Source organism: Canis lupus, chromosome 26 (genome assembly GCF_011100685.1).
Source record: "Canis lupus familiaris isolate Mischka breed German Shepherd chromosome 26, alternate assembly UU_Cfam_GSD_1.0, whole genome shotgun sequence".
Taxonomy (NCBI): Eukaryota; Metazoa; Chordata; class Mammalia; order Carnivora; family Canidae; genus Canis; species Canis lupus.
This window is the reverse complement of record NC_049247.1, coordinates 15,059,068-15,086,485: the sequence shown is the minus strand read 5'-3', so window position 1 is coordinate 15,086,485 and position 27,418 is coordinate 15,059,068. Positions and strand designations below refer to the sequence as shown.

The window sequence follows — 27,418 nt, the reverse complement described above, 5'->3', positions numbered from 1 at the left end:
TACAGTTTTTCACTCCTCTGGGTTCCTGGCAATCAAGGCTACCAGTCATGGCAGAAAAACTAAAAAATAACAAGGAAAAAAAGAAAAACCCCATGAGTTGAGTTAAGGCCCAATTAGGATCATCAGAAGGCTAAATTAGCTTAAGACAGCCCTTCCCTCCTAACCATATCCTTTTCCCACAGATAGTATCAGAGGTCTGACATTTCACAGGGCAGATGCATTCGTGCATAGAATGGAAAATGAACTCTTGGCAGCAGGGTGACCGCCAGAGCAGACAAGGGCACTGTCATCCCTGTGGCCAGGACTGGGAAGAAAGCCACCTCCTCAGTCACCTGATACACCTGAGCTTTTTCATCTTCAGAAGAACCCTATAAAAGTAAGATCCTCACCCCATTTTATAGAAAAGGAAGGGCAGGTCAAACCCATCCAGTGTGAATCCTGGTGTCTGCTCTCAAAACCCTTTGCTTTCTCTTGTCTACTAATCAGCTGACTCTTCTTCTCACCTGTTCCTCATCCCTTTGGTTAAAATGCCATCAGATGGGGCCAAAAGCTGGATTAAGTTCCACGTCTCGCCCACATATGCAAGTACAAGTCTACAGAACAAACTATCTTCTCCCTCCCCCGTTCAGCTCTCAGGTTTTAAGCGTGTCCTCAGTCTCATTTCCTTTGATGTGATTATTTGGCAAGAGACTTTAAAGTCAAATACACCGGTTTGAAAATAAAGTTAAAGGCCTCACAGGAAGCTGAGCCTCTAAGGACCTTGCAGAAGCACTTTACGTCAAAAAATGACCCCACAAAGGGCTGATGTGTGTTTGCGGGGGCTCACCACCAAGCACAGATCCACTCAACAAATGTGCCTGGAGTCAAGTTATGCCTAGGCCAACTAGCTCCAGGGTCACTTAGGAAGTGACCTGAATAATCAGCCAGAATACTTCCGAGAAGTGAGAAATGTTTCCCTCTGTTGCAAGCCTCTGATGCACTGAGGCTTCCTCCCTCCAGGTGACAGGGCTCAGTGTCATCATTTTCTTGTCAGACCTCTTTGACACTCTATTATGTCAAAGGATGACAATCTTCAACAGAGAGAGAAAAAAATGTAACTTGCATTTTCTCTTTTCCTGAAAAATCTTGAGGTGTCATGGGGAAGATGAGACACTGGTTCTGATGTTAGGCTTGGGTCCTAGGAGGGCCACATAGCCGGGCACAAGGACTCTGCTGTGAAGTCACAACACCTCTTGCTGACAAACAGCAGGTCTCTCCATCAGATCCCATGTTCTGACTTGGATGACTCACAGACACCCCCTACCCCCAAGCCCAGAGAGAAAAGATGTTCATTCATCTGGGAGGCTCTCCCTAACTTCTGAGGAAACAATCATTTTGCAAACTAGTCACATTTGAGGGCATTTTCAATTCCGGAAGCTAGGAGAATGGAAGAAGCTTAAGTTATTTCATAATCCAGTTTCATTACATTTCCTGTGCACTGACACGAATAAGTTATAGAGGGTAGGCACATAAAAATCAATTTCTTTGCAGACATTTTGTGGACTGATAAAAGATCAAGCCAATTGAGCTATTAAAGTTTTAAAAACTTTTAAAAAACTACTAACAATACAAGTTACACATTGCTGACATCCCCCTAATGAAGGGCCAGAGAACTCACTCGCCAGTCATCCCATCCTTGAGCATAACCCCTCTGAACTGACTTAGAACCAGTCTCTAGCCTACAGGAGAGACCCAAGGAAACCAATACCAGGGGAGCAAGAGCCTGGCAGCTCACCATTGAGAGGCACAACAGGACGTGTCAGATCATAAAGACAGCAGGCAAGGAGGAGTGTGTAGCTCAGATCAGGCCAACATCCATTTACTGAGCACTTACTATGTGCCAGACCCTGTGCCAGGTTAAAACCTCAAAGCATAAAACAAATCTCTTAATAGACATGAAAGCTCTAGAGAAAGAACATAGATGGAGTACGCTCCACAAGCAAGTTCCATTGTTGGTACACAGTTACCTTACAAAGCAGCAGGACTTGGAACACATAGAGATCGCACAGACTCGCGTTCTATTCTTTCCTGTAGTCTAAGTGGCTCCCAACTCAATTACTGTATGTGGAGCTCACCAGTACCATTAGGAATATACAAATCCACGTTATGTTGGTAATCAAGGAAAGTAAGGGATTTTCAGGGATCCTTTTATCTACATGCAATTTCTGCCAGGAAGTGCTTACTTAGATCCTAACCCACATATAACACACAATTCCTGTACTTCTGTGGTGGCACCTGCACTGCAGGTTGGTCACACTGTGCTCTCCTGAGGGGGGAGGGAGTTCAGTCCCTACCTCATTGGCTCCAACAGAGCTGATCACACAGCTCAGTTTCTGGTTGTCCTTTGACTCTAAATAGATGGCCTGGCTCTTGTGGTACCTGTCAAAAACAAGAAACAGTTTATTTATATTTTTAGCCATTTTATCAAGGTAAGACTGACATGTAAAAAAAAAAAAAAAAAAAGCCATACAGATTTACTGTTTATAACTCAACGAGTCTGGGAATAAGTATACACACCCGTGAAATCATCACTACCACGAACATATCCAACTGCTCCCAAAGTCTTCTCCTTCCCACTTCATCATTATATATATATATAATATATATATAATATATTATATATATATATATTTTTTTTTTTTTGGTAAAAAGAACACTTCACATTCACATAAGGGCTATACTTTTAACAAACTTTAAGTCAGTAGTACAGTACCGTTGAAGGCACAAATTTTAAAAAAGAAAGAAAAACACCCAAAATATAATTAAAAGAATCTCGGGGCAGCTGGGTGGCTCAGTTGGTTAAGCATCTGCCTTTGACTCAGGTCATGCTCCTGGAGTCTGGAATTGAGTCCTGCATGGCTTTGCACTCAGCAGGGAGTCTGCTTCTCCCTCTCTCTCTCTCAAATAAATAAAATCTTTTTTTAAAAAAGATAAATAAAACAAGAGTCTTAGTTTACATTTGAGGAAAATTCTGGATTTCAGGTTTAATTTGAAGGCCTCCATCCTTTGATTAGATCACATGGCCTCCTAATCTTCTCCTAAATCTAAAACATATTCCCTGGTCCTTCTGCAGAGGGGAAAAAGGAAGTGGAGGAAAGTCTGGAAAGCTAACTTATATTTACTTTCTACTTGGACTATATACCCAATTTAATCAAAAAGTATATTATAATTTTTCAAATAAAACCTGTTGCTGCTTTCCGCCCATTCCCAAAACACTAAAGACAGCTGGATGGACAAAATAAATAGAAGGGTCTGAACAACTGATTATTTATTTTCAATGCATCCAAATAGGTCATCCACAAGAAGGTAGGCCAAATTCAATTCTTACTATGGTCACTCATTCAACAAATGCTCATTCATCACTTATTGTGTACCACACCACTGAGTATGTTGGAGGTTGGTGGTGGATAGTGAACAGGTCCCTGCTATCACACAGCTTCAAATCCAGTAGCTGTGAAGAATACGGAGTAATCCCACCTGGTAAGTACTAACCAGGCGAAGTTCTGAGTGTCAGGGTGTACCACAGGGATCTGATTTGGCCCGGTTAGTCAGGAGAGCTGCCTTGCATGGAGCAGACCAGACAGACACTCCATTTCAGCTCTGGTAGCTATCCCTCTTGGCCTGTAGCACAGGATCACCTTCAACTTCTACAAGTTCATGGATAAGGCCAAGGATGAAAGTGAGGAAGCCAGGGCCAAAGCCCAAATGAGATAGCAGCTGCCACAGGATGAAGGAGCAGCTGCTGGATTGCAAAAGTTGGAAATATCAGCTGAGCTATGGCTGGCAGCCCTGGCCGGGGCCAACCCCAGTCAGTCAAGAACATAACCTCTGGTTAATTCTGGCTGCACAGATCTGGCTCAACAGACTCACTAACTCACGTAAATTCTACCAAAATGCATCTCCCAGGAAAGCACGGCATTTTATCATTATTTCTGTGGGGGAAAAAGGCACACTGTTTTGCTGGTTTAATGAAATAATCTATTGCCCGGATATCACGGTAAGAGATATACTTCACTTCCAAAATGAGCTTTTTCCAATCTAGGTTCTAAGTACTCTTCAACTTGTTACTTAGGAGCTGAAAACTCAGGTTTCCAACTCAATTTACTTCCTGAAAACACTGTTAAAAGAAATCGAATCATAAATGCAATTAGAACAGCAAGATTGGTTTAGACTCAGCTTTAAAGTTGCTTTTGGCCAGAGATCAGTTGGTAAACTGGGTCAGGGGACCTTCATTATGCTAAATATGTAATATCCACAAGGCCTGAAGTATACAGTGCGTGAGACAAGGCTGAATTAGTTCACAGCATGACTCAAAACCTCCAGTTTCCCTCCTCCATCTAAGCCAACTCTCCTATGTAAATAGTAACATCTCGAGTGATGGTTAAAATAAAAATACAGAGCGGGAGAGCATTCACAGTTATTCTATGGGGATTGTGAGTTATTAAAGAAATAAACACAAAACAACATGCACCTGGCCTCAAGTCATTCTGATACTGTTTTCTAAATACTTTAATAAAGAAAGGTCACAGTGAAGTGAAGGAGTATGTTACTAGTGTGGAAACATGCTCAATATACTGCTATGTGGAGGGGGAGAGGAATCTATGTCCATTACCTTCCTGTGCTTATTAAAAAAAAAAAAAAAGAAAAGAAAAGAAAAATGCATGTCACCTGTGTATCATACATACAAAAAACTGGGTAAAGTTATATAGCTAAGATGCATAATAAAACGTGTATTACAACTTTATAGAAATAAAAAGTGTATATTAAGAATGGTGTTCTTTTTATTCCATGGCTTTCTTTTTACTGAAATAAACAGATACTACTCATATTAAAAATTAAATAAGTCATGGTTCTAGAAAATACCTAAATAACAAAGACGGGTAAAAACAAAACTTGATGATACAATTAACATCTTAATGTCTGTTAAGGACAACAGCTAACTCTGGGAGGCTAGTCAAACAATTCTCATGAGATGTGCTTCATTTTCCTTCAGATGTGTGTAGAACCCAAACCCCAACACCTATGATTGGCTTTTATATGAATACCGGAAGTAAACAATGAGATCGATCTATTACCCTCACACTACCCCCCCAAGAAGTGGTCTGGGACTTGAGTATCTGGCCACCTCCCAAATCTGCCTGCTTTGGGGTCACCAAATGGTGGCGACTTGAATGTCCACCATTGGTCACCATCTGCTCCACAGCAGAGCTGTGGAGTTCCCAAAGCAACCCACTTCCAAGACTTCCAAGCCAACAGATTCCCAGATCTTCCTGAACCAGAGTCTCACACTATACAACAGTCTTGGAGAACCATTATCCCTAGATATCAAATCTATTCAATTATCCGAATTCCCTAGAAGAAAAAAACCTTTAGCAATTAGCATTCATATTTTCAAGATGAAACTAAAAATTCTATGACAACCTTACCATACAAATTTACTTTTTAATTTCTAAAGACTAATAAAAGAGAGGGAAAGAATTCAAAATAAATAGACATAAAAACTGTTAAAAAGCAGCAACAATGGAGCTAATTAATAAAAATGTACATTATCACCTTTTTGCCAATTAACCCATTTTACAAGCTGCAACTTATCTGAGATGAAAAAAAATATTTTCAATAGCCTCAGAGAACAAGCCCCAAAAGTCAAATCGATTTTATTGCTTTATTACTAATGGAAATCCTGACCTGGGAATCCCAACAAATGAGCTCTTAGAGCTTTGCTTCTACTATTAAATCCAATGAACTAGAATCAACACTACTATTATAGAAGAAAGCAATTTCTCCAAAAGGTGGGTCAAAAAGGAGGGGGGTAGAATTAATTTAATTTTATATCCTACTGGGAATCCTGATATTAACGTTTCATTTCCCCAAAAAAATGAATACTATGTTACAACTCTGGAACCTGAGTCCCAATGCCAGTTGTAAATATTCACCGCCTTAATAGTCTGTCAGTTGATGGCTGGAGGAAGCAGGGGACTTCATCCCTGATTCACATTAGCTGCCCCACATTTAAAGTGAGAAATAAACCAGTCCACCAGCACCATCAGTTAGTTATTTTAAAATATCAGCTACTTTCATGGTACTTTCTAAGAAGGGTCATCAGTCCAAATCAAAATGTGAGGAAAACTTACAGCAGGACATAAAATGCCTTAAAAGCACTACCAGAACAAGGCAAAGTGAAGATGCTTATCTTTCAAAATGAAATGTAGCTTGATAAGTGTTCATGCCAAGATGGGAAGCCTGAATCATACTCAGTTTGCTGAAGTCATTTAAAACTCAATGAAACATGTTTTGCCAGAAATAACATTGCACCAAAATACTCCATACCCCTGGAACGAGCATAAATCGGTTCACTTGCCTGTTTAGCCACAGGCCATGACTAGTGAAAAAAGAGGAAGAATGAAAGCCTCCCAACTGAAAGGGCACAAAGGCCAAATATCAGGTTCAGCCTGCTGAGAGATGAGGCCAGCTATGCACTAGTCAGTGCTCACCGAGACCCCCATGAACACCTTCCAAATGTAGCAGGGAAAGGAGACCCAGCTTCCCACAAATATGTCATCAACTCTGACTGCCAAGGCCAAAAGAAAAAACACAGAACAGATGAAAAATCAAGAGTCTCCATATTCAACAATAAGCAACTTTAAATTCACTGAAAAAGGAAAACGCTCCGAGAGACCTTCTTTTAAAAATTTCAAAAAAAAAAAAAAAAAAAAAAAAATTCTGCAGCCCCTATGAGAAAGACAGTGAAATTCATTCAAAATGCTTAGGAGGTCTAGCACAACAAATGCAACCACTCTGTTTATGTTATGAAACATCAGACACCATGTATCCCTTCTTTAGAAAAACAAGAACTTTACCTTACTGCATTTTCACCCTCACGTCTCATAAAGTCTGAAAATTAAGCCTTAGAAAGATCTGAAGCAACGCAATTACAAAATGAACATCATTTGAAATATCACATAGCTTTAAGACTCATAGATCCGTAAAAATGTTAGTGATAAATCTCATCATTTTTGAAGACGGCTGTTATGTGCGGGCTTGATCTTTAAAGGTTATTTGGTTTTCATTATTAGAAACATTTTTCATCTTACTGTGCCCCTCAGTGTGATGAGCTGTTAGGGCCTGCCACCCAGTGGCGATACGTTCTGATAAGCAATTTTAGGATACACTAACTGGCCTCTTTGAAGAAAACCAAATAGAGGGGCAGAAGTCACTCAGATCAGGCTCCCAGAACAGAGGCGGCCTTCAGCATTTACCAGGTAAAAAATTCACTGTAACCTAATATTTTGGGAGATAGATTTAGTTCAGGCATGACTAGAGGACTAGATTTCTAAGCACTTCTGCCAACTTCAGAAGTGTATTATTTTAAGGTAATCAACTAACAATCTTGGGGTTTTTCTTCTTTAACAAAGCTCAAACAACTCAAAATAATCATTACTCTAAGTTTAGAACTTTGGGTTAACATACTGAAACTCAAAAGATCATTATAAATGATAGCCGTCATAAATGATCATTACAGAGCATAAAATAACACCAGATAAACATTTTCCAAACAAACAAGTGGAAATTCAGAATGCAAATATGTGTCTACCATGACTTAAAGTGAGTATATCTGCATATGGACAATGAATAAAGTGATATATCAGAATTAAAGAGCTGTGACAAGGTAGTAAGACCTGGAGTGGCTTAACACCTAGCACAATCCCTAGCTACAGAGCCGATAGTAATGTTTGTTGAATAAGTGAATGAGTTTGTAAACCCTCTCATATTGCTTTACAATTTCCTCCTGATGGAAACACTGGTGGTCTCAAGCTTTTAAACTGTCTTTATTCACAAGTATTTCTGGCATATTAAAAAAAGTAATGTAACATACCTTATATTCACATGTAGCTATGAAATAATAATACACAAAAAGCAGTTAAAAAAACTATTTTTAATATAAACTGGTAACATTTTAGGATTCAATTCCCCCAAGTATGTTTCTCATAACACTCCTATAATAGGATGATGCATACAAAAAGGGTAACCTGGATCAAATCAGTAATACCTGTTAACATCTCAGAAATTCACGGCGCGCACAAGTGTATCAGAGAACCCAAAGGGCACCTACAGTGAAGAAACGCATTTAATTTAATTAACATGGTCATCCCCCAGACTCACATGACCACAAAATCTTTTTTTCCACAGAACAGCTATTAATTTTAGTGCACAAGGGCAGAGTTAAGAAAAGGCAGAGAGGGACATAAACCCTGGCCTCCGTCTACAGGGCACCACTAAAGAATGGATGCCAGCAAATTCTAGTCTGATGCCAGTGGCACAGAGAAAAAGGACAGCTCCCATCAGAACACATTTTTGGGAAGCACTGCCTTCAGAGATCAAATGAGCAGTATCAATCAAATGACTCCTGAAAAAAAAAAAATTTTTTTTTGAGCCCCAACATGGGGCTCAAACTCATGACTCTGAGATCAACAGTCACTTGCTCCACTGCCTAAGCCAGCCAGCCTCCCCAGTCCTGATGTACTTTTAAATGTTATTCTGCTTCAGTACTACATAAGCTATGCGGCAGCCATGCTCAGAAACAATGAGAACAAGCCGCAGCCCTCTTTCCAAGGGGTTCTTTTGAGACTCTTAACGAATAATCTTGTGTTTATAACATACCATCTTTTATCATAGTACAGCTTCCCGTCTTCTATCCGAGCTTCAAATCTCTGGGCTGGAGACTCTGCCGGTGTGGCAGGCAAGTGTTCAGGAGAGGATGGGGATGCTGGAGGAACCAAAGATATTTCAATGACTAAGCATGTAACAAGAATGTGGTCCAACTGCTAACATGCTTTAACTGCAATGCCATTAAAAAGTGGTAATAATCAGGATTGCTAAGTCCTCAGGGGTATAAAAATGAGAATTCAACAAAATTCTTGTATATTATATCTAACTTGCTCCTCAAAGCAACCCTGTGAGGTAGGCAAGGCAAAGATTAACCTCACTGCACAGAGAAGAAACCGGGGATGCAGGCAGGCTGTGATTTACCCAAGTGTCCATCAGAAGCCCAAAGAGGCAGCAATTAGGAATATCTTTTTAAAATTTTAAAACACCTGGGTGGCTCAGCAGTTCAGCATCTGCCTTCGGCCCAGGGCATAATCCTGGGGTCTAGGATCAAGTCCCACTTCGGGGTCCCTGCATGCAGCCTGCTTCTCCCTCTGCCTGTGTCTCTGCCCCTCTCTCTCTCTCTCTCTCTCTGGCTTTCATGAATAAATAAGTAAAATCCAAAATAAATAAATTAAAATAAAATAAAATAAATAAAATAAAACTAAATAAACAAAATACAATACAATAAAATACAATAAAAATTTAAAACTAAAGTCATTTCTAGATCTATTTATTACTAGACAGAGCAGGCTTGTAGTTATGAGCTAATACAGTGTCAAAGGATCTAAATTCACAGTCACATAATCCCCTCCCCATCATGCCTTCAGAAACACAGAACCTCTCTGTGGACCACAGTGGCTCTCAGAAGCAAACTGCTTAGAGAAGAAGAAAAAAAAAATCTTGTTTCCTTCCACAAGACTTGGTGAGTGGATAGACATGTGAGTAATCATGGTGCTTAAACCATAACAATGCCTTGCCTCCAGAATTCTATTTTGCAGCCTAGCACTTGAGTGCCACTCTGGAAGGAACCACCTCGAATACTGGGCTGGCCCCTTCTGTAAGCTAGGACTGTCAGTCCCTCAGCAGACTCAGGACATGAAAAGCCACTGAACAGCAGTGCTTAGCACTCAAGTCCACAAAGCAAGTAATACTGAAAAATCCTTCAGGTTTCATTTCCACAAACGGGGGTGTACTTAAATCTTATGCCTGATGCCTACACAGAAGGAAACTTTTACCAAAACGGGGGGTGGGGGGGCACATAAGGTTCCCTTCAGTTTTCACAATGACTACTCTGAGGCAAATGATGAACATTTTATTTTTGAAAACTGCAACAATTCCCTGTCAGGTATAAGCATGCTTCCCCCACAACATGATAAAAGAGACTGCACAAATGCCAGCAACACTGTGCACTTACCTGGTCTCTTGGGTGACTTAAGCTGTAGGAAAAACAACAAGAAATCTTAGAGCAGATCATTTCAGATGCAACGAAAGGTATCAATAGGTATCAAAACGATTTAACAAGTAACACGTGAATGACAGCGCAGAGACCTATCAATCAAACCTAAGCTGTCAAATAAATCAGAAAATCAGACTGTACCTTATTCAATGTTCTCAGATCCTCCATGATCTGTTCATCTGTTAACAAATAGTTTAGCTGGGGTGTTGAGAGTTAAAGGAATGTGTCCAAGAAGCATGGGTTTTGAGCAAGCAGAAATCAACAGCACAGTACCAGGATTTTAGGATTTACGGAGTGACTCTGCCAGATGCTGCTTCTACAACCTTTTGCCCCTCACAAGTTGCTGGTTCTACTCAATGTAGAAGCACATGCTTGTAGTGCCCAGGTACGTAAAAGAACTCACAAATTTCTTTCAAAGGCCTCTAAGTTGTTTGTAACTTCAAGAATGAGAGCACAGGACACAATACAAGGAGAACTTCCTTCTTGATTTATGAAGTGCTTTTGTTTCAAAGATCTGAAGACTTGCACATATGTGTGCAAGCCACACAGATGTGGGCTTATTCTTCCTCCAATAACTTAAACCCTCAGTTGTGAAGACAAAGGAATCTGAAGTTAAGCCCTTTTTCGGCGGCAGACAACTGAATCATTTTATATAAATGTCCTCTTCTCAAGAGAACAGAAACAGACCTTTGCCGTGTGTGCCCTCTTCCCACTCCTCTATTTTTATGATTAAAGGGCTTTTTTATGTGACTGAAATCTCATTTGCTTTAACATAACAACTTGAGTTCTACTGTTTACAGGATATAGATAATAGAGGTACAAAATCTTTGACCTCATTTTACAGGTAGAAAAATTAAAGCATGTGAAATCTGAGGTCGCCCTTGAATCTCCAGATGTTAAAAACAGGTTGAATTTTCAACACAAAGTACCTTTCCAAATAACTGCTCTCTACAAATTCCTTCCACTAGAAATAGTAACAATTGGGGACTCGATAATAAAATGGCCATTCCCAGGTGCTTGGGTGGCTCAGGGGGTTAAGAGCTTGACTCTTGGTTCAGACTCAGGTCTGATCTCAGATCTCTCAGAGTCATGAGTTTGAGCCCCACACTGGGCTCTGTGCTTAGCATGGAGCCTACTTGGGATTCTCTCTCCCTTACTCTCTTTCCCTCCTGTGTGTGCACACCCTAATAAATAAATCTTTGAAAGAAAAAAAGGCTATTCCCTAGCCCAGGGATAAATACACATGCTTGCCAATCACATTCAATTTCTGTAGGACAATGGCCATGTATATTCTAGCAAACAGATAAGCAAAGGATTCAATAATCTCAAGAAAAAAAAAACGATTAAAGTTTGATGCAAATGGATATCAGGAGCAGGTTTTCTCCTCTTGTCTGGGATGGGGACAGGATCATTTGGTCGCCTCCGCAACTTTCTGGTCATGATGGGTTTCACTTCCATAGAATCTGTGGCAAGAATTGAATGGGTAAATCTATCCAACTCCCACTTGAAGTCAGTAAGAATCACTGTGCTATAAGAACATCTGCCCCACAGCCACCCAATCAGAACTATTTTACTGGGGACATTTGGTTCACACATGGCCCAAGCCAGACACCTGTATCAAACTTGAGAAAGAGTGCTGTGTTAGAAGTTTCAGACTAGCTGGCCTCAGCACACGCCCCTCTCAAAAATGTAGCCCAGCCATGCAATCTTACTTGGGGAAACATCTCTCCAGCATCCCAAAAACTAGGATTTTCCTCCTCTTCCCTCAAATTAAGAAGCCACAGAGTGGTAGGCTCCTGGGATCAGAAATCCTTGGATCACCTAGGTCAACTAATTCCTGCTGTTCCCACCAAGGGAGGAAGGAGAGCTGAAGTGTGCTTGTGCACAAGGCTCCATGAGAGGCCATGGCCTCAGTGCCACCATCTTTATAGTACATGTTCATTTACAAACTGGGCCACTATTTAATTTAAAAACCTCTTACAGCTATTTGACTATCAAGAATGATCTAATGAAGGCTTATAATAAAAGCTCTTGACTTCTCTCTGCAGTCAGACTTTGTTGCTGACTCTTCCCCTTGCCTTAAAATCTCTCCTCCCCTACCCACCGTTGCACAGATCTCTCCTCTCCTGATCTGCCTCCTTAGCTCCTTTCTGCTGGTGACCACTGGAGTCCAGTCAGTTCTCAGCCTGTGTCCCAGTGAGCCTCCATCGCCAATGCCAGCTCCCTCAACCTTGTGAATGGCAACCTATGCCCACCGACACCATCCACTCTCATCCCCTTGTCCCATCCTCATTGCCCTCAGAGCAATCTTCCAAAGACACCGATCAGGTCATTTTACACATCCCCCTTCTTATTCAATACTTGCATGGCTCACCACGCTTTACCAAAAAAAGGCCAAGTCTCTTTTCTGGTCTTGCTTTTTTCATTTACACACACCATGTGAGAACTTCTGGCTAAATCTCTTACCCAAGGGCGCATGCCTTACCACACCCTAAAGCCTTTACACACTCTCCCCTCTGCCTGGTCTTCTCTTTTCTGTTCAGGATACTCCTATCCAACATCCCTTAAGAACCAGCTCAAGGCTCCCCGTTTCAAGATAGCTTCCAGAATCACACATCTTCTAAGTAACCAGAGCAAACCTCTGTACCAAGCACCAAACTGTAGGGGACATTTTCCCCAGAGACACCTGAATTCCGATCCAGCACCTAGCAATAGTTTGGGCATGCAGTAGGCACTTCACAGAAGAGTTTCCTGCAGAATGACTAGATGAGGTCAAGCCTGGTAAGATCATCCATTCATGACCATGCAAACTTATCAGCAGAGCAGACAGGACAGCCTTTCAAAATTCTAGTGTAGCCCTTCCACCACAGCAATGCACAGGATCTGCAAGTATATAATAATATGTAGAAAAATACTTCAAAAAATACTTCTGTGTGTTGCTCTTAAGGAGGAAAATGAGCAAAACTGATCTCTCCCCCAAATATGGAGGGAAAACAATGAGAGCCACAGACCTAATGAGGGTTTGTAAAGATGTGCATGAGAGTGGGGGCAGGAGGGAGGAAGACAAACATACTCGCCCCTGAGAAAAAGTGAGGAGAGAAATTGTCCTCTCTACGAGAACTCTCTACCTTCTCCTGAGCTGGCAATCCTAATCCAGTTATTTACTGGCCAGTGGGTGTAAATCCCTGCTGCAGCTGTGTGACTCAAGGTGCACTATGTAAGCACTGTCTCAACTTTCTTCATCTATAAAATGGAATCATCAGTAATATTTCCCCCATAGGATGCTGTGAGGGTTATAGGAAAAGATACCAGTAAGGCCCTAAACACAGTGCGTGGCACAGCAACGCTAATTCGATACTAGTTTTTGTTATTGTATCTGCATCCAGGAGAACACTATACAAAATCTTAAAAAAAAAAAAAAAAAAGTCAAGATGCCAAAGAGCTGAATGAAATTACTTGAAGACAACTGATGTCAGCTGCAACGCTTTGCAACATTCACGCCTTATTAGGAAAATAAGGTGTAAAGGGAGCTTACCCAACCCAAAGCCACTAGAGAAAAAGCACCTAGTACATGAACAGCATGGAATGTTCTGTCCACTGAAGACAATGGCCCAGTGTACCCTGCCCTCTGGGCTGCCGAGTCTTGGGGGGTGGGGAGGGTAGGCAAAACACGGACAAAAGTAAGCCAAGTAAAGGCATAGCTGAGAGAATACAGGAATAACCCAGTCCAATCATGGCCAATAAGCTCAGAAAGTTGTAACTGCATCACTCACAGATCAGAAAACATAATCAAATTCTTCTTATGGAATAATGAAAATCATCCATTTTATTAGCCTAGCCACCACAATAACCTAATCAGTTGTCATCCAAAAGACAACTTCAGCAGAAGGAAGGTGCTCTGAAAACACCTCTGAAATGTACTGGCCTGTCCCCACCACCATCTAGGAAAGAGGGAGTGGGGGAGCAGATCCTGCCAGTGGTCCAGGTGAAAGATGGGATTCACAGGAAGACCAACATATAAGTATCACAGCCCCAAAACTACACAGCAGATTACCTACTCCACCCTCTTCGCTCCAGACTGCCTTAGATTTTTCACGGAGGTAAGGGACAGCTGACTACCTGGAACTTCTATTTCTCAAGGGAAGCAAGAGGCTGGCATTCTGAGTCTATGACATCAGGATCCTTGGAGTTTTGCCAGCAAGAGTCCCAAGGAGTTCACTCTGAATCCACCACAAAAATCAAACCTCTGGAAGTGACACTCAGACCCTGGAGGGTGGCCCCCCTGGAGATAGCAGTTGAGCAGAGTATCAGTCTTCCTCGCAGACAAGCCCAACACAACTCTAACTGGCTTAAATCAGAAAGCCTCCCAGAAAACCTAGGGCCCTTCATGATTTTGTTCTCTTGGGGATACTCTCTGTGATCTTACTGAACACCACACACACCAGAGATGGGGGGGGGGGGAGGGTGCCGGTGTGCGGGGCAGACAAGAGACAGAGACACTGAGCAAGTGCTCCCCGCAAACCACCTTGTCTATGTGATATTTAATAGCGCAAATTCTTCTGCTCTGTTTACCAGCAAGGACAGAAGGAATGGTCACACCCGAGAGAGGCACACTGGGCATCCTGGCTAAGAAATGGGAATGCAGGCTGAATCAGTGCTGGGCAGAGCCATTACAGCACCATCCCTAGGGAGATATATTCCCAGTAACATTAATTACCTGCAATTACTATACAATTAGCACTTCCCTGCTGGCCTTGGGTTCCACACTTCTCTGGGCCTTGTCTTTCACTCCAACAGCTCACCTATCTATAGCTCATGTGTGCAGTAAAAGCTTGATGTTATTAAAACAAACCCATGCTGGTTCAGCTACTGAAAAATAACAGTTGCAGTGATTCAAAGCAGCAGCCTTAAGGAAAAGAATGTAGGGGCACTTGGGTGGCTCAATCAGTTGAGCATCTGACTCTTAGTTTCAGCTTAGGTCATGATCTATGGGTTGTGAGATCAGAGCCCTGCACTCTGGCTCTGCACTCAGCAGGGAGTCTGAGTTTCTTTCCCTCTGCTCCCCCCCTCCTCCCCTCTCCTTCCCCCACCACGCTGGCTCATGCTCTCTCACAAATACAAAATTAAAAACAAATCAAAACAAAAGCCACTGTGGAGTAACCACTGTAGCAGATCGTCAATTACCCTCAAAGCAGGAGCAGTGCAACATGGCATGGGCCTAGAGGCCCAGAGCAAAACCCAGCACATCCAGGCCCCTCTCTAAGAGGTTGGCAGACTCATTAGCATCACAAATGGATGCTGTGCCTGTGGGAAGTGAGAGAAGAATCAAGGTTAGTTGTTTAGTGACCAACCAGGTTAAGAAGGAAGGGCCCAATCTCCCTCAGGCCAAAGCTGTCCAGAGAACAGGAATGGTGTTAAGAGAGTGAACCAGTCAAGCCTTCTCACGTCTGCACCCTGAGACACCTAGATTCCACGATGGCAGCACCAGCAAAGAGTATCTTGGTGACAAGCCTGCTCTGCCCAAAATCCAGTCATCTCTTCCATTCTCCCCGCTAGATATCTGTGTGGGGCTTCTTCTCACCTGGACTTCCAAGGTCCCCCCTCTCTCTGGCATCTGTTCCTCATTGTGTGAAACTGTGCCTGCATCAGTACAACCAGAGAGACCTCTACAAGGTTTTACAATCAGTAAAAACAAGCCCGAGAGATCTTCACCTTCATTAGGAGCATGCTTTCTGGACACTGCCTTATGCTGGGCAAGACAAACAAGCTATGTCAGCCTTGTAACTATCAGAACCCAGGCTCCTTGAGGACACAGACCTCACCTATTAGCCTCATTTTATGAATCACTCAGCACCACATGAAGCCACAATACTTCCGTGGTAGAAAGTCAGTATACTGTGGTGGTTAAAGACCAATTCTGGGGATCCCTGGGTGGCGCAGCGGTTTAGCGCCTGCCTTTGTTCGGCCCAGAGCGCGATCCTGGAGACCCGGGATCGAATCCCACGTCGGGCTCCTGGTGCATGGAGCCTGCTTCTCCCTCTGCCTATGTCTCTGCCTCTCTCTCTCTGTGTGTGACTATCATAAATAAATAAAAATTAAAAAAAAAAAAAAAGACCAATTCTGGCTTAAGCCCTCTCACATTGGGGCACTTTGAGCCAACACTCTGTTCCTTTGAGGTTGCTCTGTCATGTCAAGTCAAAGGGAGTGGCAGGAACCGAGGGATAGTACAACTTTCCAAAACTTGTGTGATTATTACTAACTGCACCAGCTGCTCTTGGAAGCACTTTATAGGTACCATCTCACCCGATCTGCACACACTAAACCTCCGAGGTAGATCTGACCATCGCCTTCCTAAATGAGAAAACCCCACCACAAAAGCAAGCTCAAGACAGGCTGGGATTCATCCACATGTCAGCCTAATGATAATGAGGCAGTGCTAACATTTTTATGTAACACCTGGCTCAATGTAAGTACTTTTAGCGTTATGTTTTGATATTATAATTTTGATTTTAATATTATCAATACTCATAACTCTAGCTAGAAATCCAGTTATCTCCTAAAGGAAACTCACAGGCTAAATGAGGTCATGAGTAGCTTCCACAGGGGCCAGAGGGTTGAACGATGCCCCAGTGAGGCAAAAATTTACAAAGGAAAATGATGTAGTGGTTGCTGGGCTCGTGAGAGAAAGAAGAAAAGGCAACCATCCTCAAGACAGGAAGAGGATAACTTGACAAAAAATAATAAGACTCCCCACACTTGAAAAATCACTGAGTTCTCACTGATTATTTGGGTTACTTATAACCTTCGCCTGAATTGCAGGGAAAACTCACACTCAAGTAATTCCACCTACACCCTGACTACTCAAAGCATGGTCCAGCCAACAGCATCAGCAGCCCCTGGGATGTGGTTAGAAATGCAGGATTATAGGCTCCACCCCAGGCCAGCTGAAGCAGCAACTGCACATCATCAAGACCCCCAGCTGACTCATGCACACACCCAAGCGGGGGGAGCATGAATAATTCATCCCAGTCTCCTCACCGACAGTACACCTTTCCACCAGCACAACCTGTTGTCCTTAAGTTCTTCTCAAGCAGTGTGCACAGTGAGAGAACCTCCCACTAATTCCCACAGAGTCTGCAAATGCTTTTGGTCCTGTCTGAACAAAGCAGGTCACTTGATCTCCCTGTTCTCAATGGCTTAATTTGGTCTAAGTTTCCCATCAGTCTATAATTCAAACTTTGTTTTTCGAGAGATCTTCATATTGAACCAGAAGAGGAGATTTTAAGAGGTATCTTTCCTGGGCAGAGCTGGGCAACGCTGATATTGGGCATCAATCCACAAAGGTGAAATAAGTCACTCAATGAGAGGAATGAAATCAGGCCTTTAATCCAGCACCATAGCAGCACCATCTGTGGAAATGCTAATTATCCTTCTAGCTCCACTGCCTTTTCTTCTGACACTCTATCATTACCTTGGCAGAGCTTTCCATACCAAGGGTACCAAATGGCTTGAGGAAGGACATCAGTACCTTTAATGCCCATGGCTAGCTTTAAGCACTTGTGTAATCTATTTTACTGCGTTACAAATGACTTCCCTGCATTTATTTGTCTTTTCTACCCTGGCAGGATCAGCCTCAAGTCACTGGGGATGCCTCCTATCCCAGTTAAGATTCTGACTGCAAATGGCCTGGCCAAACAATGTCTATTGCTTGTCAATAATCAGTATGCCAAATCACAGGTAAGTTGATGATATCCTTCCCTGCAGATGGAAAGGGAGCAGCTATAAACTGACAGTATTTCCCACTAGCCTAATGAAGACTCCTGAACATCTGGTGGCTCTAGCAGAGAGCGATGAGGCATCAGTGCCAGAAACAGCCACCGTCAAAGAAAATGGTGTACAGTTCAGAAAACAGGCAGAGAGACTGGTATCAAACAAGGTAGCACAGTGCTAATGGTCTAGTCAACAAAGCATGGCCACAAGAACAAGACAGTGCTGTCTAAAGATGCTATTTTTAGCGTCCATTCCTTCCCCCCCCAAAAAAAATTTCTGAGCCTCTTTCAGAGGCCTTCAAGGAATTCCTTCTGCCAAATCTTTCAAGGAGAAAGCTACCAGAAGAGACTTTCAAAAATGAGACCTCCCACTTCAGACACACCACATTCTCATAGGTGTATCTTGGGGGTTGGGGCCAAAAGTTTATGTCAACTGAATGGCCATGCTGGGTCACAGCAACAGAAATACAGAAAAGGAAGTACTACTTAACTGTTACTTTTAAAGTCCGTCCCCAAGGACTTAACATGAAAACAAAGCATTTCTTATGGACCCCTACCAAAATCACACATGCCAGACCACCTTCAGTACATGATAAGAGTCAAATCTGGGCTGTGCAGAAGGCCTACACTTACATGTCCAGGTGACAAACTTCGTCACTGTCTTGCAGTATTCACTGATAGAAATGTTGCCAAGTTCCAAAATATCCAGTTCAAGCCACTTCATGCCCTGTATCCTTCTAGGATTCATCAGTCTACATATAGCAACAGAACAATCAAACCCATATTGCTTCTCCCTTAAACTTGCCTACAACCTGCTGAGTTCTGTATGCAGATGACTAAAACCTAGAAGGCAAGGGAGGGATTGGCACAGAGTCTAATGTAACTTTACTACCTTTACAGGAAGCTAGTTCAGTTTAGCTACTCCTGCCAAATTTGTACCAACTCTGTCTGAAATGTTCACAGTAACACCTGGGGAAGGGATCTAAGAGCATAGATGATATAGTCAAACGCCTTTGTTCTCACATCTAGGTCAAAGGAAGACAATGCTTTTTCTGTAATTAAGGCAGACTGGAAAAAAAAAAAAACAAACAAACAAAGCAGATTCCCACCACCACAGAGGGACTTGGATAAAGAATCTGTGAATATAAGCAAGATGAGAGTGGCAGCTGACCTGGAATTAAATAAAGCACAAGCCAGAAGTTGCAGCCACTCCTAAGGGTCTCCCATTTCCCGAACACCTGGTACGCATAGGGCACTATGCTAGGCACTCACATTTCTAAGCACAATCCTGTGAGATGAGGTCTGATCAGCCCCATTTTGTAGAGAGGGAAATAAGCTCAGAGACATTCAGTGGCTTGACCAAAGTCACACAGCCAATACCCAACAGAGTTGGAACTCTGAGCTGTCATATCAAAGTCCTATCAAAGCCCTCCTTTGGGCTCCCTCCACTCGGAGGAGGAACTAAGACAGAGGAGTGATTGTCACACCCCTCTGGGCTCTACCCAGGGCTCCTGGGACCCTGCTCTGGGGTGCTTTCATACCTCCAGTCAGCTCCATCGTCAGCTTTTCATTTTCAATCATTTTCTTCTTCTCTTCTAGCTCAGCAATCAAGTTCTCTTTCAGCTCCACCTTCTTGTCTTCAAATTCTTTCACCGCTGCTTTCTTTTCTTTAATGTAGTTTCTCTCCACCTGTTCTGTCTGAGCAAAAGATAAAGCACAGGCTAGGCTTCCATGGGGCCCTCACAGCCAGGGCTCCAAGTCTGGCTCTGCACTCCGGAGCCCAGAAAACACTTTGACGAGAAACACAGGAAAGCTGAACTCACACGTGCACTGGCAGAACAGGATGTCTGGGAGCAAGTTTTCCAAGAATGCATAAAATGAACCCTATGACTTCTACTTGCCTTTACGAGTATCCCCTGCTTGCTACTCATATTTCCCCTCCTCCACATCTTACATTGCACAGCAATGTTGAAATAAAACTTAAGATTCTCAAAAACAATAATCTCTTTTATAGACAATAATTTTAAAGGAAAATAGTACATCCTGGATGAAATACCTACATTCAAAATTATGATTACAAAATACTGAATCAGGGCAGCAGGGGTGGCTCAGCAGTTTAGCCGTCACCTTCGGCCAGAGCATGATCCTGGAGACCCAGGATCAAGTCCCGCATCAGGCTCCCTGCATGGAGCCTGCTTCTCCCTCTGCCTGTGTCTCTGCCTCTCTTTCTGTCTCTCTCTACGTCTCTCATGAATTAAAAAAAAAAAAAAAACCTGAATTAAGATGGCCCAAGTTACTATAATTGTTGACATTTATGCCAAGATAAAGATCAACTAGAGTAGATCTGTTGGATACCTGAACACTCAAGTACACAAACACTGAAATAATACTAAATAAAAAAGTTTTCATTTTTTAAATCTCACCATTGTATTAAGTGAAGAACAAGGGAGCTTATGGTGGGCTATGGCTGCAGATCACACAATCTTGCTTACAGTGATTATGTGTGTTGCGCTGACTTCAGTAGTAAAATGGTTTCCGATTATGTGCTCTATTAAAATGTGACCTCCTCATACTTGTGTGTGGTTCTGATAAAGTCAGGACTCCCCCCACACATACATTCTAGCACCCCAGGAACAGATCATCATTCAAGATTCAGGCTCTCATCTCTGTACTACCACTGTGCCTCCAAAGAACCAACATTCAGATGTCTGCTGTAGGAAAGGAAAAATGTTAAATCCGTCCTTCCTACTGACCCAGACTGCTTCAGCTGTAAAACCACTGAGCCAATTCAGAGACTGGGCTACATCAAGGACTAATATTTATTAGACCATTAGAATTCAGACATACTCCTAGGTGGCTTTAACATGAGATAAAAGTTAACAAGAAAGCAGTGAGGGGGGTGTATCCCCTAGCCCCCCTGTGATAAGCAGAGGCTGCCCACCCTATAAATGAATAGATGGTAATTTCAAATTGAGACCCAAAATATCCCTTAGTGAAACAGAACACTGATGAAGGCTTTGCAGCTGGGGGCTTCTTAACTGTCCCTTTGGTGACAGAAGGAAAGGTTCTCCGGATTAGGAGAGCAAGATTCCTGTCTCTGAAAGAGACTGCAAAACCAGAAGATCCAAGGTACTTACCTCCAGCTGGAGGAAGAGTTCTGAAAGAGATAAAACGTGCAATTAGACTCGCTAGGCTGTGTCACCTTTCTAGACAGTGATGGTACGATTCATTTAGAAGCAGTAATTGCTTTCTGAAAGCACAGTTACACAGAGCAAATGTTTCCATCAGTAGAGCGTTGATATACACGAAGGGGAAGGATGCAAGAAGCACTCATGTCTAGTTAAAATTTGGCCCTGAACAGAATCACTTCTGGCAGTTCTGCCCAAGGGCAAAAACAAGCAACAGGAAACAAACTACCCTGGCAAAATAAAAGCGAAAGGCATCCCTTCTTTCACTCAGTACATGCCGTCCAACAGTCCTACAGGGTAGGGTGGGTCAGGAAGGAACAATGCAATTACTCCAGGAGCAGAGTCAACAGGGATGTTTTTAAAGCATGTATGAAGGGCTATGTGTAGCAAGGATGAATACTGCTGGAGAACTCAGAGCACAGAAGCTCTGAGCCCTCCTGGGGCTTTCTTTACAGGCCACCAAGCCTCTGCATACGGCTGCACGTGTACAGCCATGCCCTCACGGTCCGAGTGTAATTCCAAGCTTCAGATCTAACGTAGCCCTTCCTGAGGAAGATTCTCATTCACAAATGTGGTAAATCCTATGATTCTACTGTCTCCTACAAAAGCATATATATGCACATCCACATGTAATTTCATAGAATTTTGAGTTTCAGGACTCCAGATTAAGAACTTAGATCTCAATTAATAGATGTTGAATAAGAAACTTAACTGAGGAACAGCACTTGACTGGCTCAGTGAAGCATACAACTCTTCTTTGGGACTGTGAGTTCAAGCCCCACTCTAGGCGTAGAGCCTACTTAGAAAAAAAGATGCCTCAGGAACTGACTGCAGTGGGGGTGACCTCAGGGGCAAGCAGGATGCGGGTAGGCAGAAGGCTATATTTCCATTTCCCCAGCACCTCCCACGCCCTCCAGCTCCCCTTCTCTCTGTTGGTATACACAGGACATCTACACCCTGGAGGAAAGGAAGCTGGGGAAACACTGGATCAGAAAGCAAGAGGACAGCAGCCTGAGGAACGGCACCCAGACCTCATCTGAAAACCCAGCGTTACTTTTACCACTACAGGAGCAAGCACCACGCTTGCACTCAAAATGCTGGCTGACAACGAGCTCCCAAATGGGACCATTGTGTTCCTGTGAGCCCGGGAACCTGTGTTTATACCCTGAATGGTCATCACATTTACTTTTTGCGTGATTATTTACCTCAGAATGTCCCTTAACTTTTCCCACGTTGTATGTCTTGTCAATAAAATCCCACACTTCCTCGAGTCAAGGACAATGTACCCCACCCATTTCATTTTGTTCAAAGCTTGGATGTAGCAGGTGCTCAAATTCTTACTGAATGAATACATTTACTATGTACAACAAACCAACGCATACTCTTCCCCTAATGCTTATAATGCTTGAGAGAAAAAACAACAGAGCACCCCTTCCTCCCAGAGCAGAGAATACTAGAAGAAACAAACTTCCAGTTAAGAGTGAAAAAAGCTCCAGTTCTTTCCCATGTAGCTCCTCTGATAGTCCATTTAGCCAGCCATGGGTAAATGTGGGAACATAATAGCATGGAGACATCAATAGCATGGTTAAAATAAGCTCAACCACAGGCCATTCATTAGCCACTGGAAAAAAGATGAACCAGTTTTACACAACTGCAGCTTTGAAGTCTTTCTGCATCAAACTCTCCCCTCCACCTCATCTGAGAACATATGCCATGCATTCTCAACAACAGCTTTTATGGCCATGCTATATCGCTGATTAGCAAAAAGCAAGAACACCTGAAGATGATTTACTTCCACCTAAGAGCCTCACCTGCATTTCGGATCCTCTCTTTATACTGCTGATCTAGTTTTTTCATCCTCTTCTGATATTCCTGTAAGGTACCTGATTTAGAGATTTATAAAATAAAATGTTACTTACTTTAGGATCAATCTGCTCTATATTTCAGTTCCTAAAACTATCTAACACCAGCAGTGATTGTTTTAATAATGTCAGAGTAAATAAAACACAAACCAAAGAAACGCACGTGCAAACAAAGCTAACTGGACTCTGGTTCTCAACCAAGGCCCAGAGCAGAAATCACCCCACCTAGTGGATTAAGACTCTCTAGCAAGTGATGGGGAGTAGAAAGGCACAGGCTTTCTCAAGTGATTGGGATCACCTGCTGCTACAATTTGAGCCAATGGGCCTCCTTTCCCAATTTCCTTCAGTAAGGCCCAGATTAGTGCAAGTAGAACTCTCTTTGTAATGGCAGAAATGTCCTATGTTGCACTGTCCAATATGGGAGCCACTAGTTATACGTAGCTGCTGAGCACCTGAAACAGCAAGTGCAACTGAGGAACTAAATTATTAATTTTATTCAATTAAATAGCTACACACGGCCAGTTACAATTCTGGCCAGCTCAGGTACAGACCTTCACCAAATGTCTACACATGTCATTGTTTTACCCAAAAGCAGCGAATGACAAGGGTCACAATTAGTGCGGGAAGTGTTTTCTGATCATAATGTAGTAGGGTATCTTTTTCAAAATCTGTCACTCAACCGTGCCAGGTATGCCTCACAGACTTGCTGGAGTGGAATGTATTTCTTTCTCTGGTAGTAGTTCTATTATCGTGGAAAGGTTAAAACAAAAAAACCCACAAAGATGTGTAAATGCAACTCATGGGAACATTTTTTCACTATTAAGCAAAAATCAATGTCCAATGGGCTAGTCCAAGCAATGTAAGTACCTACTGGAAAGTTGCTTCACTGATGTGAGGGTTCCACAGAAATAAGCCAAAGAGCTGCTGTCCACAGCTGTCCCTGAATTCCCAGTGCACCACCCCACAGTGCTAAACACCTGTCATAGGTAGTCACATCTGCTTCTGCTTTCCGAAGTTCAAAGGTCAGAAAACAAATTTAAGCAAAAGGAAGTGATGTGCCCAAGGTCAAATTTCCAGAAAGTGGTAAAGTTAGAATTCAAGCCTATGATGGCTCTTAACCTGATGCTGAACTGTCTTTAGCAGGAAATAGCATTGGATAAGACAAATTCACTTTTAACTTACCAAGCAAACGACACAGAACATCATGAGGATAACCCAGAGTTCATCAGTATTTAGTTTAGAAAGAATGATAAAATTTCATGTATTCTTTGAAAACAAGATCCTTCCTAAAAAGGTCAAGCTTTAGGCTCACAGTTGTTTTCAGCTCATGCTTTTCAGAAGGCCCTAGGTTAGAGTTCAAAAATGTTTGAAAGCCACCACTTTACTGACAGCAGAGGATAGCAAAATGCATACTGGACAACTAAAAACAGCCGCTCAAATTTCCCACAGGGGAGTGAAATACATAGATTTCAAAGGCTTGCAATACTATGTATATTTAGAAATGAAGGGTTAAACCACACACCAACCTTCCTGCAGTTGTTGCAACTGCCTCTTGAGAGAAGCCAGTTTATCCTGATACATCCTGAAAAGAAAAAAAAACGAAAACCATGTTGAAAGACAAAAACGTTCAATACTCAATTCCAAAATAATCTACACACAGGAATTACCTCGGTTGTTACAGGAATGTCATTGATGTCCTTTAGGAGACAGGGAAAACTGAAATCTGCCAGCTGGTTTAAAATGTACCAGCAGCTAAAGGGATCAGAAAGGGACAAGGATTCTGTGTTCTTGAATCATATCCCAATTCTGTAGATTCTCCTGTGTTATCCCACCTTTAGAGAATCAGTCTGAAATCTACAAATATGAAGACACGCAGATTTTAATAAATAAATGACAATGATAAACAGGCAAGAAGATACAAAGAAAAACTGAAAGCGTGATGCCATTTTCTTAGGGGTTTAAAAGTATAAACAATGCACACGAAAATGTAACAAAGGCATTAAGCTCATATCAACTCTACAATTAGATTATAAATTCCAAAGGAATAAGATTATGTCTTTGGCATGTTTTTCTATATAGACAGCATAGCTGTGTAAGCATCAAATTAATAAACCTTTATGTCATTTTTAAAAGCATTATTCTTTTAGGATCAGAGAAATAATAGTAATTCAGTACCAAAAGTTAAAATGCAGGATTTATTTGCAGCCCCAGCTGGATAAGAACACATAGCACACACAAAGCACAAGAGCCTAGCGTGTTATTCTCCACCCCCCACCCCGCCCCAACCTCGAATGGATTATAAGCAATTATATACTCTGGCAAGTCTGTTTGAATGGCGGATTCCACAAGCAAATCTTATTTCAACAATATTTTTGCTTCTACCTGAAAAACACCCTCAATTTTACAGTGACAAAAACAAGATTTGCAACCTGAATGCGCACTGCCCAACAGGTAACAAGCAGGATAGCTTTCTGACTGCTCAACTAAGGGCTGTAAATACAACCCAACTATCTACACAGACAGGAAACACTGGGCAGAATCTGGGGGTCACATAGGAGCTCTGATCAAGACATCAGTGACAACTGAGATGTGCTCTCAATACCCACCGTGAGTCACACAAGGCATTCAATTTTGATCAAAAGTTTTTCTGTATCCAACATTAAGAGGCACATTCAATTAAAATATGGTCTCAAGAGAAGGCTTAAATATGTCGAGTAAGAGGAGGGGAAACAATGTGTAAACTACACAGTTAAGTATTTGGAGCCCAGCATGTTCAGTTTTCTGCCACATCGAGTGCAGGAAACAACACCTTTGACTTCTGAGTCTGTCTCTGAAAGGGAATATTAACAGAAGAAAAAAAGAAACAAGCGAAACAAATTTAGATTTGGGGAAAGGAAAGGTATGTGGAAATGGTTCAAGGTAAATCAGTAAAAAACCTGAAGAGAATAAAAAGCAAGCACAGTTTCAGGAATGAAGCTATGAGAAAAATCACATGAATTATTAAAGTAATCCTTTATTCAGCACTGGTGGATTTTAGGTGAATTGCCCTTTTGGGTTCCAAGCCTGAAAAGAATAACAGAATCCAGAGGATGTTCACGAACCATTTGCAAATAGGACCTATAAAAAAAAGGAATGTGGATCATCTAGTTTAAAGTAAAAGAATTTAAAGTTAAATCAAGATCCTCAAAATACATTAATCAAATACTTATGGAATATGTTTTATAAAGTCTTCCATCTGTGTTTATTACAAAAGTGAGTGGTTTTCGTTTCTCTGGGCGCATTTAGAGAAGGCTTGAGCCTGGATGTGTGACAAGTGGAAAGAGTACTGGAGCAGGAGTCGGGAGTCTTGCTCTCCAGTCCAGGACTCCCTGAGCTCTCCGGGCATCCTGCACACCGTCAGCTCTCAGCAGGGTCACCCCCATCTGAGAACCAAATAGCTATGACACATCCTTTACTCTGAGTAATGGTTTTCACATATAGAAAAGAAAAAAAAAAAAAAAAAAACCTCAAAGGAGTGGGAAACAGTTCTCTCCTGATGGTTTTATTTCCCTGGGATCATCTCCCTCAAGGTTCTTCCTAGCCAACCCTCAAAAGATTGTTTTAACAGGAAGATCGATTAAACAGGACAAATTTAAGGGGGAAACTGTATACATACACATGATCTCTGGAAGCTCTATGGTCAAAATCATAAATACAAGGTCACTGTCATGACTTCCCTGTCAACTGTAGATTCCAAACAAGAAATTTAAGACTCATACTCACTGTTCCTTCATTTCTACATAGTCCTCTTCATCATGCTTTGCCAGGTCAGTTTCACTAGCATCTTCTGTGTCTAAAAAATCAGGGAAGAAAGGTTAAAATCATAATTCATAAAGTTGGTATCACCTGACACAGTGACACTTAAACTTCTGTCAAATGAATGCAGGCCTGCATGAAGCCATCAGTGAAAAATATTACAGTTACTTCAGGAAAGAAAATGCCCTTTCCAGTTTAGACATGACCAGATTTATGCAACGAGCTGCCTTCACCTGAAGTACAGCCAGAGAACAGGGTGCGGTGCCTCAGAGGTAGGCAGTCATGGTCAAGGCTGCAACTTCACGAGAGAAGTCATGCTGGCAGTTCAGTATCTGGAGCTGCGAATGTCAGGACAACTACAGGCGGACAGGCCTTGCTTGTTACTCCAAAATGACCTAATGAGTCCATTCTCTTCTGGTCTACCCCCAGTTTGGAACTTTCAGCAGATTTGACAACCCTATATACACAAAGAAGAATCCAAACCAATGAACCCTAACAAACTAAAATGTTTTCAAAGTTACAATAAGGGGATTCCTGGGTGGCTCAGCGGTTTAGCGCCTGCTTTTGACCCAGGGCGTGATCCTGGAGTCCTGGGATGGAGCCTGCTTCTCCCTCTGCCTGTGTCTCTGCCTCCGTGTGTCTATCATGAATAAATAAATAAAA

General features: G+C 42.2%; 1 protein-coding gene across 1 annotated transcript in view; it reads right to left on the bottom strand.

Annotated features, from left to right (window-relative positions):
- Window positions 1–27,418, bottom strand: part of SUDS3 (SDS3 homolog, SIN3A corepressor complex component) — a 32,706-nt gene that overhangs the window by 3,687 nt on the left and 1,601 nt on the right. The window contains exons 2-11 of the mRNA XM_038575268.1: window positions 26,723–26,792; window positions 24,487–24,542; window positions 22,910–22,981; window positions 21,048–21,067; window positions 19,452–19,608; window positions 11,509–11,604; window positions 10,283–10,344; window positions 10,100–10,121; window positions 8,698–8,803; window positions 2,334–2,418 (exon numbers count right to left, since the gene is read on the bottom strand). Of these exons, the coding sequence (XP_038431196.1) occupies window positions 2,334–2,418; window positions 8,698–8,803; window positions 10,100–10,121; window positions 10,283–10,344; window positions 11,509–11,604; window positions 19,452–19,608; window positions 21,048–21,067; window positions 22,910–22,981; window positions 24,487–24,542; window positions 26,723–26,792 (746 nt within the window). The remainder of the gene's footprint in view (window positions 1–2,333; window positions 2,419–8,697; window positions 8,804–10,099; window positions 10,122–10,282; window positions 10,345–11,508; window positions 11,605–19,451; window positions 19,609–21,047; window positions 21,068–22,909; window positions 22,982–24,486; window positions 24,543–26,722; window positions 26,793–27,418) is intronic.